Source organism: Cupressus sempervirens, chromosome 7, assembly GCF_028749045.1.
Source record: "Cupressus sempervirens isolate cs-2001-9-10 chromosome 7, ASM2874904v1, whole genome shotgun sequence".
Lineage (NCBI taxonomy): Eukaryota > Viridiplantae > Streptophyta > Pinopsida > Cupressales > Cupressaceae > Cupressus > Cupressus sempervirens.
Window position 1 is genome coordinate 775,199,913 of NC_143124.1, and position 17,634 is coordinate 775,217,546.

A 17,634-nucleotide genomic window follows, 5' to 3' on the forward strand; every position below is an offset into this window, starting at 1 on the left:
GAGATTGTTGGTTTTTGGTGATTAATTAGGAAAGTTCTATATACTATGTCCTTGTTGGGGTCTAGGGGTACAACCCATGAGGATTTTTTTTTGGTTAACTCATCAAGTGTTTTTGGTTAACTTGTTGAGCATTTTAAGGTTAATTCGTTAACTAACATTTGAAAATCAACATTGGCAAACCACTTTAAAACCTATAAATGAGTGGTAGTGTAATGCGAAATTATCAAATTATAATTTGTTGGATAATACATAAGTACATGTAGCCTATATTGGATGAACCATGTTAAATCTTTATGTTATGTTTTTGTTTTCTCTATTCCTACATTATCTTAATATTATTTATTGCTCACATTTTCCTAAATCCTAACATTAAGGACATAAGCCCATATTCCAATGCTTGTTTGATTGACATTAACATGTCTAATAATTTCTTCAAAACTTAAAAAGTTCAGTGGTAGTATATACCCCAACATAGGAATGCACAATTCTAATAGAGTTTTCCAAAAGGGACGTGTTATGCGCTACATACACACCCTTTGAATTGTTCATACAAAAGGGACAAACCCTCTCCTTTTTCTTCCTTTTTCCTCTATTTTTTTTTTCATTCCTTCCTTAATTTTTATAGGTTTTGTTTTGGTTTTTCTTTAGGATTTCATAAATTTGGGCCCTGAGAAGGTGCAATGACTTGGTCATAAGATCCTTGAATGACTCATTCTCCCACCCCTCACCAATTTTTCCTACATACCAAGACTTTGGTCTTGCAAACACATTCAACACATGCTGTAATTTTTAATACATTCCAATCTCCTATTCATATTCCCTTTCTTAACTAGGTTTCAAAAATTTGGAGGAATGTCAAATGTGCTTTTGATCCAAATTTTTTTCCCTTGATTTCATCTACTCCATTAATCACAACCTTGAAACTTTTAAAAAAAGTATTTAATAGTTCTATGTAGTCATTCAAACAATAGCTTTTGCAAAATAAATTTCAAAAGAGAGTTGATCTAGATTAATATCCTCTAGTGTCTAAAATTGTATAGCTAGGTGATCTTATGCCTATGATCTAGGTCCTTTGTTGTATGCTTGTTTACACATGATATTTTCCTCTCCTCCAAATTGTTGAGTGTTGAATCCTTGTATGAGTTTCCCTTTTGGTTCTTGTATTTCCTTTATTTCTTTTACATATGTTTTTTAGCTTTTTTCTTTTATGTTGGATCTTGTAGTTAGGATAGCTAAGGTTAGGGTTAGGAATTGGCTTACTAAATGGACCTTGTAATTTTTTTATGACTTAGTGTTCTAGGGCTCCAAGTTTAGACCCCTTGAAAGGTAGTATCTTTTTCCATTAAAGAATGGGGCTTTGTCCTGTCCCCTATAATATGCACTATTACAACCAAATTGGCTAATATTTTGATAAAAACTTAAGTATTAAGAGATGCACAACATTTCTATCACCAAGCCAACATATATTACAACCTTAAGATGCCCCCCAGTATTGGTTCCTTTACTAAGATCACATATCTCTACACAAGAAGCTATACTTTGGAAATAGATGAACTAGAGACATCATACACTAAGCTACAGTGGAGCTCCATCACCTAAATTTTAAAAAATAATACACTCATTGTGCAAAACCTTGCCCAAGATGTAGGTATGAACACCTTCACTCAAATTATTACGAATCATTGTCAATATAAGCTGAAGAATATCATCTGTAGAGTCCAAAATGAAAATAGTATCCTTGTAATAGTAATTTCCCATAGTTCTTACATTTGGGACTCAACTCGAGCCACTTAGGAGATGAAACATATGGATTATTTTCTTGGTAATTTAGAGGAAGCTCTCAACATTTCCTTATTGACTGAGTTTTTGTCTTTTTGAAGATGCTCATTATCAGAGGTCAACTCTATAGGATTCATGTTTTCTTTTTTGTTTGAACGTTTTCTCGCTATGAAAATATTAGTTCTTCTCTAAAATCCTCTTTCACTCGTATTATATCTTAGCTACTCCAACATACTACAATTCTCAAATTCCTCAAATGATTTTCCAATTGGTTGAAAGAGATATTTAAATGAAAGGTGCCCTTCTTCTCAATTTATATCAAATCCTTTATAGCTATGTCCATTAAAAAAATGAGCATTCCCCACGATTTGAATTTAGAGGAGATTTTATGATCCATGTCAATTTTTTTTAGGAGGATTTGTGCCCCAATCAATATTTTTCTGTTTGGTTTAAAATTAAATGTAATTATTTTTAATGAAATGACAACATTAATACAAAAAAATGGGTTGTATTACATCTAACAATCGAGAGGAAGGATAACTTCATTCATGTTTTGAACTCACACTGAGATCAAATGCACACTTGAGGTGACATTTTCCATCTAAAACAAGAACACGAGTCCTACACCACTTCGTAGACCTCATGGTAAGCTATTATTTGATTCCTTCACCTTGTTTCTAACTTTGGTGGCATAATGAGTTGTGTCTTCAAGAAAACCTTAGATATTATTGTTGTATATTGACTTGTTTATTTATTCACATGAGAGGGCTAAATTGATTGTGGGGGAATGTCTTGCCTTTGCAAAGATCTATTCCTAAGGACTTTGTGGTTCACAACATGTGGGAAACAATGGCTCCTTTGTTAGGTATTTTGGAGACTATACCATCACCACCAATAGAAAAAATTGAGAATAGTTAAGGATTTTGTGGTCACTTGAGATTATATCTTCCTAAATTTTTTATAATTGACGTTCTCATCATTAACAGAAGAGATTCATTGGTTGTAGAACCCTAAATTTATTTTCTGTTTCATATAATTTTTCTCAATAACAACACACTCCTTCTAGAGAAAGATAATTCTTGGTATATTTTATATAGTTATTTCAAAAAATAGGTATGCTAGTTATATAGATAAATAAAACAAAATAAAGATGTATACTTTTGACGTGTACAAAATCTTTTGATCCTTATGTTCTCTTGCATTAACTAGAATCCTAGCGTAGATATACTATGATAGTCTTTTGATCTATTATTTAAATATTGTTGTTGAATATAGAATTTGATATGTTGTTAAATATTGTTGAATACGATATATATACTATTATTTAAATAATGTTGTTGAATATAGAATTTGATATCTAATAAAATTGTGATATTGGTCTTTACTAGACAAGTCTTTTAATCTATTACTTAAAAATATCTATATAAAAATGTTGTTGAATATAGGATTGGTGTGTAGTAAAATTATAATATTGATGTGTAGGTGTATTAGCTAGTAACCATGAATCCCTTCCAGACATAAAGGGAGAGCTTCATTTACTTAAATTGGAACCCACGAAAGAAAGCATTTTCTTTAATTAGAATCTAAGAAACTTTTGAAAGAAAGAATATACGGATGTGACAATTTAAGGCCATGAAATTCACGAGACTGGCGATCATTGCTTGACAAGTCACTATCCGTTGGTTAATTTTTGAAACGGTGTAATTTGTTTGAGCTTTGCACCTCCAAAGCAAGCAGGGTTACGGCCGGAAATGAAATGAAAGATTTAAATAACTTCACAGACAAAGCAGTTTATCGGACCAAGAATGGATCAAATTATCGCATGCTCGTATGCTAGGGTCCCACGACAGATGAATGCAGAGCTTCCGTGAGATGGAAAAAATATGAATATAAATGATCTTTTTGCTTTGAAGTCGGCCTTCTTCGGCATTGAAGCTGGCAAGGGGATCTTTTGAGCCTCGAGCCTCACCAGCTCAAAAATCGAAGGCTTCTTCACAAATGCCTGAAGAATCATCATTGCTTGCATTAAAAATCTGGGCAAAACCGTATTTGCACTTTAGAATCATTATTGCTTGCTTAAAAAAATGGGACTACTATCTTTGTGCTCATAGTTCACTGCAAACTAGAAAAGCAACCGTTCCACCTTGGATTGCGAATGTGAGTTGTCTTTACACCTGGCATGTCAGGCTAACTTTTCTGCTTACTTCTTTCAATGATTTTTTGGGTCGGGGATCTGCTACCAGCTGCTTACTCTGTTGGCTCAGGTCTGGGAAAATATTGTCAGTTTGCTAACAGACTGTTAATTTAGCACTTTCGGTGTGTCTTATAGCTGCAGTTTTTTTCTGTTTTTTCTTTGAGGGCATAATCATGCATCTCAGAGTATTGAGAAGAAGGTACGTGATCTCTGTTTACATTGTTCTATATTCTGAAGAGTTGGAAATAAGTTAAAGATAATGGTAGTTTAGGGCAATTGCATGAGGAATTTAACACTGGTATCGTGTTTATCTTTGTACCGTTGTTGTCTGCTAGTATTAGAAATCCCTACAATTTGAAAATGTTTGACGAGACACCATATGGGTCCAGAACTCCTGCCAACACATCTAAAGGGTTTTGGACACCAATGTTTAGATAATGCATTGGCAGTTCTCTTCTCGTTTTTATTTTTCGTTAGATAAATCTCTTTAATCTAGGCTGGGGAGTGTCGAAATCCGGAGAATTCCCAACCTTTCAGCGTCCCAAACAATTGAATCTGGATTGGTGGTGTTAAGCCCAATCAATAGATCAGAGTGGTACCCAAGTGGCAAAGACTTGCTCAAATTTTTTTGATCTCCGCTAATAACAACACTCGATGTTTCTCCTAATCACGAGGATCTCTGTGAGCTTTTCATTAGCCAATGAAGGTTTTGTTACGTGTGTTCGGTATCATCTTGGGACTTCCTTTGAATAGTTTGGAACAATAACAAGTAAACTTTTTACTAAAACAATAGAATAAGATCCGACAGAAGAAAGCAATAATGTCTCGAACTTAAGCTCTTTTCAGTGGCTGAAACAGCTGCAACATTTGTTGTCTCATAACTGTAGGGTCTTGTATATGTAACTAAAATCATTTCATGTCCTGGAATTCACAACTCTGTGGGTCTATTGTGAATGAGTTACCAGAAAATTGTTTTCTGGACTGAAGACCTTGTTTTGGTCTTTTGTTAGGAATCCATGCGTACAAGTAGCAAGTTATGAGTTCCATTCGGTCACACTTTATTCTCTATGTAATTTGTTTGTTGATTACTTTAATCTTAAATATCTTGTTTGTTGGGAACAGGTACTTAAGACGCTGGGCAGGAAGGATACGGCGAGCTTCTGCAGGCAGAATCATGAGGTGCTTTGGCTGCTGCACTGCAGGTGACATTCACAAATCCGCTGATGCAGGAAGTCCCTTCTTGTCAAGTGGAGATATGGCAGGTATGTAAATACCATTATACCCATCAACATTTAGTGTTAGACATTCTTCTTTTTGGGTCACTGAAAAGCTACATGTGAGTTTTGTGACAACCGGCACTTTTGGACAATTGGAAATCCCATCTTGAAAGCGCTGATTTACCATTTCAACTAACAGAACCACATTTAAAGACCACACAGTTGAATCTCGATAAATCATCATCTTGTTTGCAACCATGGAAGCAATTTGTTGCATTCAAAACCATGTCAATGTGGTTTTCTCAAGGATACATCTATACATTTATATGTCTTATTGGCATCTCAGTAAACCTGGATTAGTTTATGTTTTATTCTGAATGTGATGTAAGTGAAAATTGATAAAATAAGGACATGCATTGCAGATTATATCCAATCTTTCTAGAAAGGCTATACATTGTAGATTGCATCTAACTTTCCAAAATGGTTGTATCTGTAATTTGTCCTGGATTAATAGAATTCTTTTACAGACATTGTTTTCTATTTGACTCGACAGAGTTATTGACTACATTTGACCAGCTTAATTAAGTGTGAGCATTTGTCATGTGAACGAAGATAGTACCATAAATTGTGGTATTATAACTTGGAACAATTTAGACTCGTAAATTGACTTTTCTAATTTTGTCAACAGTTATTAAATCCTAATGGAGTTAGTTAGTAACTTGATTGGTAAATATGAAATTGTATTAATTGTCATGTCTCTCCAGTCCGACAAAGGCTATTTGTAATTTGAACTTTTGGAGTGCAACCATAATGGATATCTTTACGGAATTTATGAATGGTTTTTTATCTTCTACACAACAATAAAATACAAAACTTTTGTTAAAGAATTAGTACAAATCAGAAGGAAATCCTAAAGGTATGGTGCAGAGGATTGCAATCCCCAATCACATGTGAAGATGGGTGTCCCTTGACATTCACTGCCACGAAGACATTGCTAATTTGGGGCTTCAACATACTTTTTCCAGTCCAGTCTTCTAACCAAATGATTCAATAAATACTATTGTTAAATTCTTTGAAAAGTACAACAGCATTATTAACTGTAACGTAACTTTTTCAAATTATTTATAGTGTCAACTCCCTACACCTATAATCAATATCAATTCAATAAATACTATTGTTAAATTCTTTGAAAAGTACAACAGCATTATTAACTGTAACGTAACTTTTTCAAATTATTTATAGTGTCAACTCCTACACCTATAATCAATATCAATTCTAACAGTTCAAGAGCTTTTGTAACAATCAAGCTAGTCCAATAACAAGTCAAAAGAAAAGTTGTCGCTGTTCACACCATGCCTTTGAGGTCACTGCTCGCCTTTGCTGTTGCCAGCATTCAAAGTGGTTTTGATGGACAGTCAGCAGTAAATATGTATCCCAATAATGCTATCAAACACTTAAAGAAGGTACACACAGAAATCAAGGCAGACCATCACATCTGGAATTAGGGCTCTTCACTGGCTCAAGATTCGTCAATTTCCCTTATTTACATTTTTTCTGTTAAAGATTGTAGCTGCGATAGAGATCTTTATCTCTTGAAATCTAGATGTTATTACTGTTATGGTCTCCTTCAGCTGGAAATGACATTTATTGTAATATTAACTGTAAATAACATGTGCCATTTGCATGTGTTGAGGCATGAATATTCAAAGAGTTGTAATTAAGTATAGGAGTTATTGGGAATCTCAAGAGATCTTCAGTTATAATGTGAAGGGTCTCTCTTATTGTTATATATATTGCATCAAACGAAGGATATTGTAGATTTGAACTTTTATGATCAATATAATGATATTTTTGTTGTATGCTTGAGTTTTTCCCTTCATTCTTGAAGGATTTTCCTAGGATAAATCTGGTGTTTATTGTTACAGTTTTGGTTCTTTTCTTATTGCTGTTTTTCGTCATTGATTTCTGGGCTCAAGTTTTAACATGGTATCAGAGCCGGGTTATCATATCAGCAATAAAGGAATTTCTGATTTTGTTTCTTTATGCTCGTGTATTTGTATTTTTTTTCTTCGCTCATGCAATCTTTATGGATTGTAATATCCCTTGCCCAAACTAACTGATTTTAGCTCAAGGAATATTGTCAAACACTTGTATGCTGCCTCTCTCTTTTCTGATTTTTTTTGTGTTTCAGATTGTTTGAATGATGCTAAGAAATTTAGAATGTTCGTAAATGATATTACAATACCTCTTACAATGAACTAATATGCAAGTGCAGTTCTTTTCGGATTTTTTCAATGCATATACATGAAAACTAGATATGGAATGCATACCTACAGCCAACTGACATTTTCACAAACAATTGGCATACAACTATTATGTTGATCATATATGCTATTAGATGGACATTTCGTTAAACAAATGGTATGCAACATATATTTCCTTTATTGAATTCATTTCCATGTACAATGTTGCTATGAATTTGCCAAGACAAATGGGCTTACAATAATGACTACAACAATGCCAAATCTGATTTTGAGTTATCACTTACAACAATAAAATTATATGCCTAAGTTTATAATGTTAACTACTAATAGTTGCAATCGGAATCAAGCTTAAATACTGTACCGCGACACTATTTACACGTATTGTAGTAACAAGGAAAAAAATGTTTACTAATGGATGCCAAGATGAATCTTCAGGTCTGCACTCAATAGTCTTTCAATATTCTTCAAACCCTTCGTTTATTCCTTAACTTAAGCACAAATAGAACTCCAGGATGAAGCTCTTTTGAATGCCAAATTCAATGGATATTTCACCACCTCAAATGGTTGCAACATTGAAGAATTGACACTCTCCAATGGCTAATTGAAATAAAAAAACTTTAGTTTCTTCTCCCAAGTTTATATCAAATGCAATTGACAATAATCGGATGCCTAACAATGAAGCTCTCACCTTTATATATTCTTTTCGTTCACCCTTCTAAAAGGAAATAAAATATTATTTAATTGCACTCTCTAGAAGCTTCTCCCTTTCCAATGCAATAATTAGTTGTACTCCTACAAAATGCACTCTCTAGAAGCTTCCCCCTTTTCAATACAATAATTAGTTGTGCTTCTAGAAAATTAAGTTAATTAAATATAAAGTCACCTTTAGATTTATTTATTTGTTGACTTTAATTTAATTTATTTCTCCTTATTTCTCCACTTAGCCTTTGGAGAATGAAAAGCTAAGAACTCCATTGAGGGCCCAAAAGATGGGGGATATTATAGTCCGCCTTCCCTAAAATTGCTTGTCCTCAAGCAATTCAGCAACACAATGAACTCCAACCTCCACCTAGATCCCAAATGAAGTAGTATGTGATACTTTTGTCAACATTGAACCAACTATATACCACTAACATCATCAAGACCAACAACATAACTTGTAGTATAGCACTCAAAACTTGTGCCAATGATGTACGAGTTAGAATATCACCATAAGAAAACCCCACAAGAAATATTTTCATCTTGGTCCCCACCCATATAATATATATTGGACTAGAATCTTGATCAACAATCCCTTGAAGAGACGTAGCTATAGGAGAATCATTCGCACTTATTCCAACTATATCAACAATAGGTGTAGCCACACCAAGATCTCTGGACATAGGAACATTACCAACTGCCGCAACACAAAACTGAATCTTTGCAGATGGTGAAAACTGAGCCCAACTCCACTCAGGTGAGTGATCAACATCAACCTCAAACATCAGATTATCATAAGATAATGTTGCATCCATGTCGAACATAGTACTGTCCATGAAGTAAACAACACTTTGTTGATCGATAATATAGCACGACTTTGTCACTATATCACTCTCATCAGCAATAACAACTGTGCTATCATCGGAGGACACATCTACATCCACATGCATATTGCTAAACTCCTCGTTGGATGGCTCAACCGACATAGAAGTGGCTGCTGATATGACAGTATCCTTGCATGCTCCTACTCTCACTATTGCTGCATTGCCATCAAATACATGTTCTAGGGAACTCATGCCAATAGTTGCAACATCTAACTTAACCTGACATAAATTCTCATCACATTCCACCTCAATTGTGCCCAACTTATGCAGTGTTTCATAAGAAATGTCTTGCAAATCTAAAGTCGCAACTGTATCATCACATTTCGCTCTTTGAAAAAGCGATATCATGCTCTGCTCAAATTTTGGATTCAAAATCAGTTGGGTCATCTATTTTTGATTTTGATTCATCTCATTCACTAGCACATCCAACTGTTTCACAATACCCTGTATCTCAGAATCTCCATACCTTGGTAGAGAAGTACGCTCTCTACAGGCATAATGAATATCAAACCTTCTGTCACCATCCATAATGCTGAAAACCAAGTCCTCTACTTGTGGGTTAAAAGAAAAGTAATGAGCACTCCTCATAGTCTAATGCTGATAAAAACTCCCAATCTCTGTCAAGGGTTCATCATCAAACTGGGAATCAGAAGATGGCTCCAATCTTTGACTCCGAACTATTGGTCGAGCAGGATCCTGGGCAACACTCTCAGCAAACCCAACCACAAAATCCCTATTGGGAAGTATTGTAGCCAAGGTTTCTACAATCTTCCTCACAAATCATCGTATAACACGAGAGCCCTGAATGAGAGTACCCTCAGATATACTGTATGAAACCTCTTGCAAATCCAAGCTCTCAAGCAAATACTCCATGAATGACTCAATACAATAGAAATTATATGTGGAAGCATCAATCTGCTCCCTTGCAATCCACAACTAATCCCTCTGAAAATGTGACAATGCCAACTGTCCATTCTACCAGCCGTATGAAAAGAAAAAATAGATTCACTTCCAGTAGAAGGAAGCAAATCACCATGAGAGCCCGTCTCCACTGATGCTCTCACCTCCTCTGTACATACTACACTCATATCCTAGATGAATGTGTTCGCTACATCATCACGTCCCTCATCCTCAACCATAGAAGAAAACTCACCACCAACCACAATATGTAACTAAAAAAAGTCTAGGGCTAGTGTCGACTGTGACTCCATGGTAACCTTATCAAACTGTGATTGTGACTCTTGAAGAGCCACCTGAGTATACTGAAGAGAGTCCACAGTCAACTCAAGCTCTCGGGTGAGCTCAACCACCTCCTCTTTCTCTAACAACATCTCATAGCAGGTGCTACCCCACTTCAGAAGGTAATCCCTGTCAGCAACCAACTGAGAATAACTATGCTTCAAGATCCTAACAGCCTCTTGAAGTGTATGAACCTCTACTAGAGAAAGAGTACTATCACCATGCTCATCAAACATAGGAGCACCCTAACTAGATGTAGCTAACATCTGATGGATAGCATCATAATGCCCAAGAGCTAAAGAAATTTTACTATCACTCACCTTCAGCTGACAAGTCACATGATGCCTTTGTAATCCTTGACTCCTATGCAAGCTCTTTGTCTCCCTAACTGCACTGAGATAGGAAATTGAATCAAAACTCTCCACCACAAGATCGCTCATAAGTGTACTATCTTCCTCGCACAATTCTGCATTTGACATTCAACTACCATGTACCTCAACCAACTCCTCTTCCGAAGAAATGGAATCCTTGTTGTATCAATCTCCTCGCATTTCTCAGCTTCCACCTCAATAGTAACATCCTGTAAGCATCGATCATAGGACCCATCCAAAACCTTCTCGAAGTCATCACCCAATATTTGACAAGGGGTGTCATACCCAGTACATCTCATAGCATCATCAAATGGATCATCAGATGTGTCCATATTATTTGCATCGACATCTCCTGACAAAGTCTTAACTGCGGACTCCTGACTTTGTACACGTGACTTGACGTTAGGCTGTGAATCACTAATACTAGAGCATAAACCCACATCTACTAACTTCATTGAAACACCCACATCACCAACATCATAGCTGGGTGACTCTCTACGTGCTTCAGTCCCACCTGAGGAAGCAACTGCCTCTTGCACTATAGCAACACCATGAGATCTCACATACAAATCTGCAATAATAATCTTGTCCTTGAGAGAGCCGAAAGTATCAATGGTAGCAACTGCATCAACTGTCTCTGCACTAACTGTAACAACAACTCTAGGAGCCTTAACCTGTTGAAGCTCGGTGTTGCTATGTCCATTGTCAACGCTACAGATAGGACTATCAGGTGCCGTACTAAATATAGGTACATTTGCATCAGGGACTCCTGTTGGGGAAAACTCAAGCTTCCTTCCCTACAACTTTGATGCTGGCCTTCTAAAGGCAACAACCATATACCTTGCTGCCCTTTCAATTGTCTCTAGATCCGACAAGCTTTCTGTCAATCTCCGTTGATGAAGCTTAAGTTTCTCCATACTCTCCTGCAAAACATTCATCTTCGTGCTAACTTCCTCATTACTTCACCAACTTCTAGAACTGTCAGTCCTCCTATGTCTGTCCATGGCTAAAAAATGCTAGAGTGCCGGTGACTCCAAATGCAACAACAAATCTGACAATAATTAATATTTTCCTACCCCACAGATGGCAGGTAATTGCTCTGATACTAGTGTAATATCCCTTGCCCAAACTAACTGATTTTAGCTCAAGGAATATTGTTAAACACTTGGATGCTACCTTTCTCTTTTTTTATTTTTATTGTGTTTCAAATTGTTTGAATGATGCTAATAAATTTAGAATGTTCGCAAATGATATTATAATACCTCTTACAATGAACTAATTTGCAAGTGCAGTTGTTTTTAGTATTTTCAATGCATATACATGGAAACTAGATATGGAATGCATACCTATAGCCAACTGACATTTTGACAAACAATTGACATACAACAATTATGCTGATCATGTATGCTATTAGATGGACATTTCGTCAAACAAATGGTATGCAACATATATCTCCTTTATTGAATTCATTTCCATGTTCAATGTTGCTATGAATTTGCCAAGACAAATGGGCTTACAATAATGACTACATCAATGCCAAATCTGGTTCTGAGTTATCACTTACAACAACAAAATTATATGCCTAAGTTTATAATGCTAACTACTAATAGTTGCAAGAGAAACCTGATAATAGTGATGCCCAAGAATGGAGATGAAAGTTGTAATTGGAATCAAGCTTAAATAGTAAAGCGCAGGTACTGTAGCGCGACATTGTTCACATGTACTGTAGTAGCAAGGAAAAAAATATTTACTAATGGATGCTAAGAGGAATCTTCAGGTCTGCACTTGATAGTACTTCAATATTCTTCAAACCCTTCGGTTATTCCTTAACTTAAGCACAAATAGAACTCCAGAATGAAGCTCTCCTGAATGCAAAATTCCGTGGATATTTCACCACCTCAAATGGTTGCAACACTGAAGAATTTACGCTTTCCAATGGCTAACTGAAATAAGAAACCCTTAGTTTCTTCTCCCAAGTTTATATCAAATGCAATTGACAATAATCAGATGCTTAACAATGAAGCTCTTGCCTCTATTTATTCTTTTCCTTCACCCTTCTAGAGGGAAATAAAATATTATTTAATTGCACTCTCTAGAAGCTTCCCCCTTTCCAATGCAATAATTAGTTGTACTTCTAGAAAATGCACTCTCTAGAAGCTTATCTTTTTCCAATACAATAATTAGTTGTGCTTCTAGAAAATTAAATTATTATAAATATAAAGTCACCTTTAGATTTATTTATTTGTTGACTTTAATTTAATTTATTCTCCTTATTTCTCCACTTAGCCTTCAGAGAATCAAAAGCTAAGAACTCTATTGAGGGCCCAAAAGATGGGGGACATTACATGGATCTTCATAACATTTTTTCTTTGGAGCTATTGAGACCTTGTAATGTATTTGTCTTGCAATTGGTGATTTCATTTCATCGCACTCATCTCTTTGCTAAAGATCCTTGTTCATGCTCTTCATTTCTTGAATATGTGGGAATCAAAGAAGCATATTCTTTTTTTAGTGGACATAACCTGCTTTTCGCTGGACAAATAGTTTGACCATGGACAAGAAGTGCTCGATTGGGTCATTCATTTTCAGATATAGTGTTATCCGTATCTACTTATCTCTAGTACTTCGTGTTGTGAAGATGCTAATTCTATTTTGTGCGTAGGGTGTTTGAAGTTAATCAATTTGCACCTTAGTCAATGTTGGTGTTGGGTTTTCATTTTTGCATTCATCATTTGTGCTAGTCTTAGTATCTTTGTCTTGGTATCTGTGGATATATCATTTTCAAACCTTAGGTGGGTCTCCTATGTCTCTGTGAATTTTAGTTTGGCCTCATTTGCACCTGTTCTTTGTATCATCGTGTGTTTGCATTTTTGTCACTCCTTGTGGGTAATGTCTTCTAAGTCTGTCAAGGAATGACCTTTGCAAATTCATCAATATTGTGGGAGTGTAAGTGTTGGCTCTAGACTTTGAATTTTGATTGATTATTGTCTGGTTATATTTCTTTTTCCGTCATCGTGCATGTGTCTCTTCCATGCTGGTAGTATTAAGTTTCAATTCTATTATTTTGCATCCTATCATAGGATCGTTGGTGACTACACTTTGTTGCCATTTATGCGTAATGTTCATGTTTGGGCAATTTCGTTGAGTAGTATTCTTGTCAATATTCTCTGTATAATTTTTAATTCTTGTGATGGTGGTATCACATGTTCTCTTATTGGTTCATTTCTATCATATACTATAGAAACACCATTCTTATGGTATCAATAGTCTTTGTTGTTTCATGTTGTTTTAGATCTTGTTCTTTATATCGGTTGCAAAATAAGAGTTGCAAATGATATCTTTATATTGGTTACTTTGATTTAAGTGTGTCGCTTCCCTTCTTGGCATCACGGTCCCTCGGTTTGCCCCCTATTGCGTGGTGTCATTGGTCGAGGCTATGGATTCTTCAACTCTTCGCCCACTACTAATAATTGCCATCCTGCTCGAACCTGGCGCAGTGGTGACAAACTTTATTGAAGATTGGTGCAAGAAGACTGACTTCCACAAAACTTGTAAGGAATCTCTCATGCCTATGAAATCGAAATTGTTGTCGAAGGAGGACTCTAATGAGCTCATGAGAGTCGTAGTTGACGTGGCCATCAAGGATGCTCAAAAGAGGGTGTGAGTGGCCCATGACCTAAAGAAATACATAGATCACAATTAATAGACGGTTTTAAAAGTTGGCAGCTCATTTTTCAAAGAAATGCTGGATTATACAAAGAGAATTTGGATTTTGTGAATAATGGAAAGATAGATAAACAGGCACCTTCAGTGAAAGAACCACTCCGACACCAAAATGACGATGTTGATGGGCAACTGCATCTAGTGTCGGCGATTAAACTTCTAGTCAATGAATGGAAAGGGTGCGACCACAAGTACTTGAATGCTTTCTTTTGGAGAGATTTTAGCAATCTTTATGAGACTATAAAGAGATAAGTATTCTATGGTTGCATCTTTGCATATTGATCATGGATCATTATTGTAATAGTATATCGAGCTTTATCTTGGTATAAACTGGTTGAGGGATAAATTTTTTAGCTGCTTTCTTTTGGAGAGATTTTAGCAATCTTTATGACACTACAAAGAGATAAGTATTCTATGGTTACATTTTTGCATATTGATTATGGATCATTGTTGTAATAGTATATTGGGCTTTATCTCGGTATATTGAGTATTGATCATATTGTATGGTCATTGATCTCTACTATAGTTGATGTTATGAGTTATTAATATTTCTATTGGTTGCAGGATGCAATAGGATATGGATTATAGCTCCCGAGGAAGATGTTGAGCTTTAGAGGGAGATTTAAGCTTTAGAGCAAGGCTTCATAATTATGAGGGAGTGCTTATGGAATCCCCTTCATTCTCATATATGCTTGTGGTAAATTTGAGACTTAAATGGAACTAAGTCTTATTTTGTTATGCCTATTTCTATTCTTGTGTGAATAAATGAGATTGTAAGACCAACTATGATAACTCTTTCACTATGTTTGCTAAGTATTTTGTAAGCCACTGTAACCATAACTTACAAAATGGGAACTTTAGGAAATGGTGTAGTGAGACAAGTCTCTCCTCTTAGCAATAGGGCAGGCTCCCTTCTTATCGTAGGTGACTACGATAGAAACCTAACTGGAAACAACAAATGGGTGATTCACGAGATCAATTTCTCTTCTTTTAGGAATGATCTTAACACTAACAACAACTATTTACAATTTAACAAAAGGAATCTATTGCTATGGTAATACTAGTGACTTAAGAATTGATGTAAGAACAACCTTAAGGCAGTAGTTATAACTTAACTTGTGTGATTGATAGCAAGAACCCAAAGTCTCCTACAAGTAAGCTTGTTGAATCAAAAGTACGAACAACTAACAAAGCTCAGAGTCTTTGCTCAACTATTCAGATATGAAATAGTATATGGAGAAATAAAGCTCAAAGTCTTTAAATCTTAGTAGTTGCAGCCATTATCAAACTATATCAATCTTGTTTATAAAAGCTCAAAGTCTTTCGATAACAACACCAAATACTCAAATGCTTCACAAAGAAAGAAGTAACAAAGATGAATCAATCTATGCAACGTAAGGGACAAAGATTGATTCCAAGTATCACAACACAAAGTTTGGGAAAAACTTGCTTCTTTATTCACTTCAAAGATTTGCAACAAGAAATGCAAAGCCTTCTAATCACAAACCTAATCTTCTCCTATAAAGCAAAAGATGATTATTTACAATGAGCTCTCTCCTTTATATAGGAAAAGCGAAGAGAGAAAGGTGAAGGAAAAAGTAGAACAACCTCAACCACCTTGACTTATCTCTAACTACTTTAACTTTATTCAAAGTTACATGCCTAATGCGATTGCAACTTAACTACACGAGCTGATTATATAGGTACATGTTATCCAGTATTTACAACATAGATGCTCTTTACATGTAGCTTTCCTACTACTATTCTTCTTAAAGCATATGAAAATTTGAAATGTTCACAGAGTCTCAACAATCTTTGCAAATTTCTGCAGTGAGTTCTGCACAATTTCGACATCGGGCTCACCGGTGTACTCAGCAACTATTATGATCTTTCGATATGTGTTGGCTGCCTCTAAATTTTTTTTTTTCTTTGTAATTCGTCAAGTGAACACTTCCAACTTGCAAATGTATTCATTATACTAAGATTGAAATCATCCACTTCAAGCTGTAAGCGAATTACTTCAGTGAACCCCGTAAGAACATCTTCCTCTTTCTTGAGTTCTCTGTACTCATTGATTACTCTACATGACAACTTTTTGTAGCATTCGCTGATCATGTGTTCTTGCTCACCAATCCTCACTACTGCTGCCTCTGCATCCTTCATGAACTGTTGCAGGACTTATTCCTTATTAATCATTAGATGCTTGCTTATTTGGGAGTTCTTTATCAAATAAGCACATGAAATGTCCAAAGAAGGCATCCTAAACCCTTCGGAAGTGTATCCGACTTTGCTTCAAAGGCAACTGCTCATAGTACTCCCACACATGAACTATAGACCTGTCATTTTTTGTTGATAAACGAGAAAAAGTACCTAGAGTAGCAGCAATATATACCATGTAGGAGTTCATGTTGAACACATTAATAGTTAGCACGTTCACCAACTGCTCACATATTGAATCATTCACCAATTCAGCCCAAAGCACATTCTTTTTTGACCTTATCATGAGTGAGATGTACTTATACATCCAAGGTTCAAAGGTGTTTGGATCCTTGAGCCTTGCCAAGTGACTGAGCAATGTATTGAGGTCATTGATTTCCTCCTTGAAATCACATTGACTCATGCCCTTTATTGGCCATCTAACAAGGTTTGGCCTCTTAGTAGTCAACCAGTTATCATTGACGAACTTGGTACAATAAGTAGTATCCTTGTTCCACCGTTCCAAAGGTTTTTGTTTTGTGATATTTGTAACAATTAGAGTATGAGGAACATGAAAAAAATGATCAATAGTCTTAAGATTGGGACTAATGATAGTATTACCATCCTAATCTCTGATAGTTTGAGAAGGTGCATCAAAGTGTTTAGCACATGCAAGAATGAATTTTGGCTGCCAAGGGGAAAGTAGACAAGAAATGAATATGTTTCCACTTAATCCTTGTCATATTCTCCGTAGCTTCAGCATTGTCTCTTGCCAAGAAATCTTCAATATTCATGTGAGATATATTAGTATCCTGCATTTCATCATAGTAAGAAGTTGCTTGTGACGGTGGGGTGGAATTATGATACTGATTGTATTGATACTTCATCTTTTTTTTGTCTTTGCCTTTTGCTGGAGTAGGTTCTCCCAACATTGCAAAATGATACGCTTGCACAACCGTCACATGAAAATCCCATAATTTGAGAACATTTTCATGTGAAGGATCCATAACAAGATTTTGGGTGTAATAACACACGTTTTGAGAAAGATATGGATAGGGGAAATGAATG

At 35.6% G+C, this 17,634-nt stretch overlaps 1 protein-coding gene across 6 annotated transcripts in view; it reads left to right on the forward strand.

Moving 5' to 3' along the window:
- Positions 1-3,425: 3,425 nt before the first annotated feature.
- The window catches only part of LOC149549615 (pto-interacting protein 1-like), a 99,622-nt gene continuing 85,413 nt past the window's right edge, over positions 3,426-17,634 (forward strand). Inside the window, exons 1-3 of one of the 6 annotated variants that reach the window (XM_089792932.1) lie at positions 3,426-3,936; positions 4,109-4,172; positions 5,096-5,235. In XM_089792932.1, the coding sequence (XP_089649058.1) occupies positions 4,147-4,172; positions 5,096-5,235 (166 nt within the window). In that variant the 5' untranslated portion in view covers positions 3,426-3,936; positions 4,109-4,146. Of the gene's footprint in view, positions 4,044-4,108; positions 4,173-5,095; positions 5,236-17,634 lie in introns of all 6 variants that reach the window. The other 5 variants (XM_089792931.1, XM_089792930.1, XM_089792933.1 and 2 more) reach the window with 5 other exon arrangements.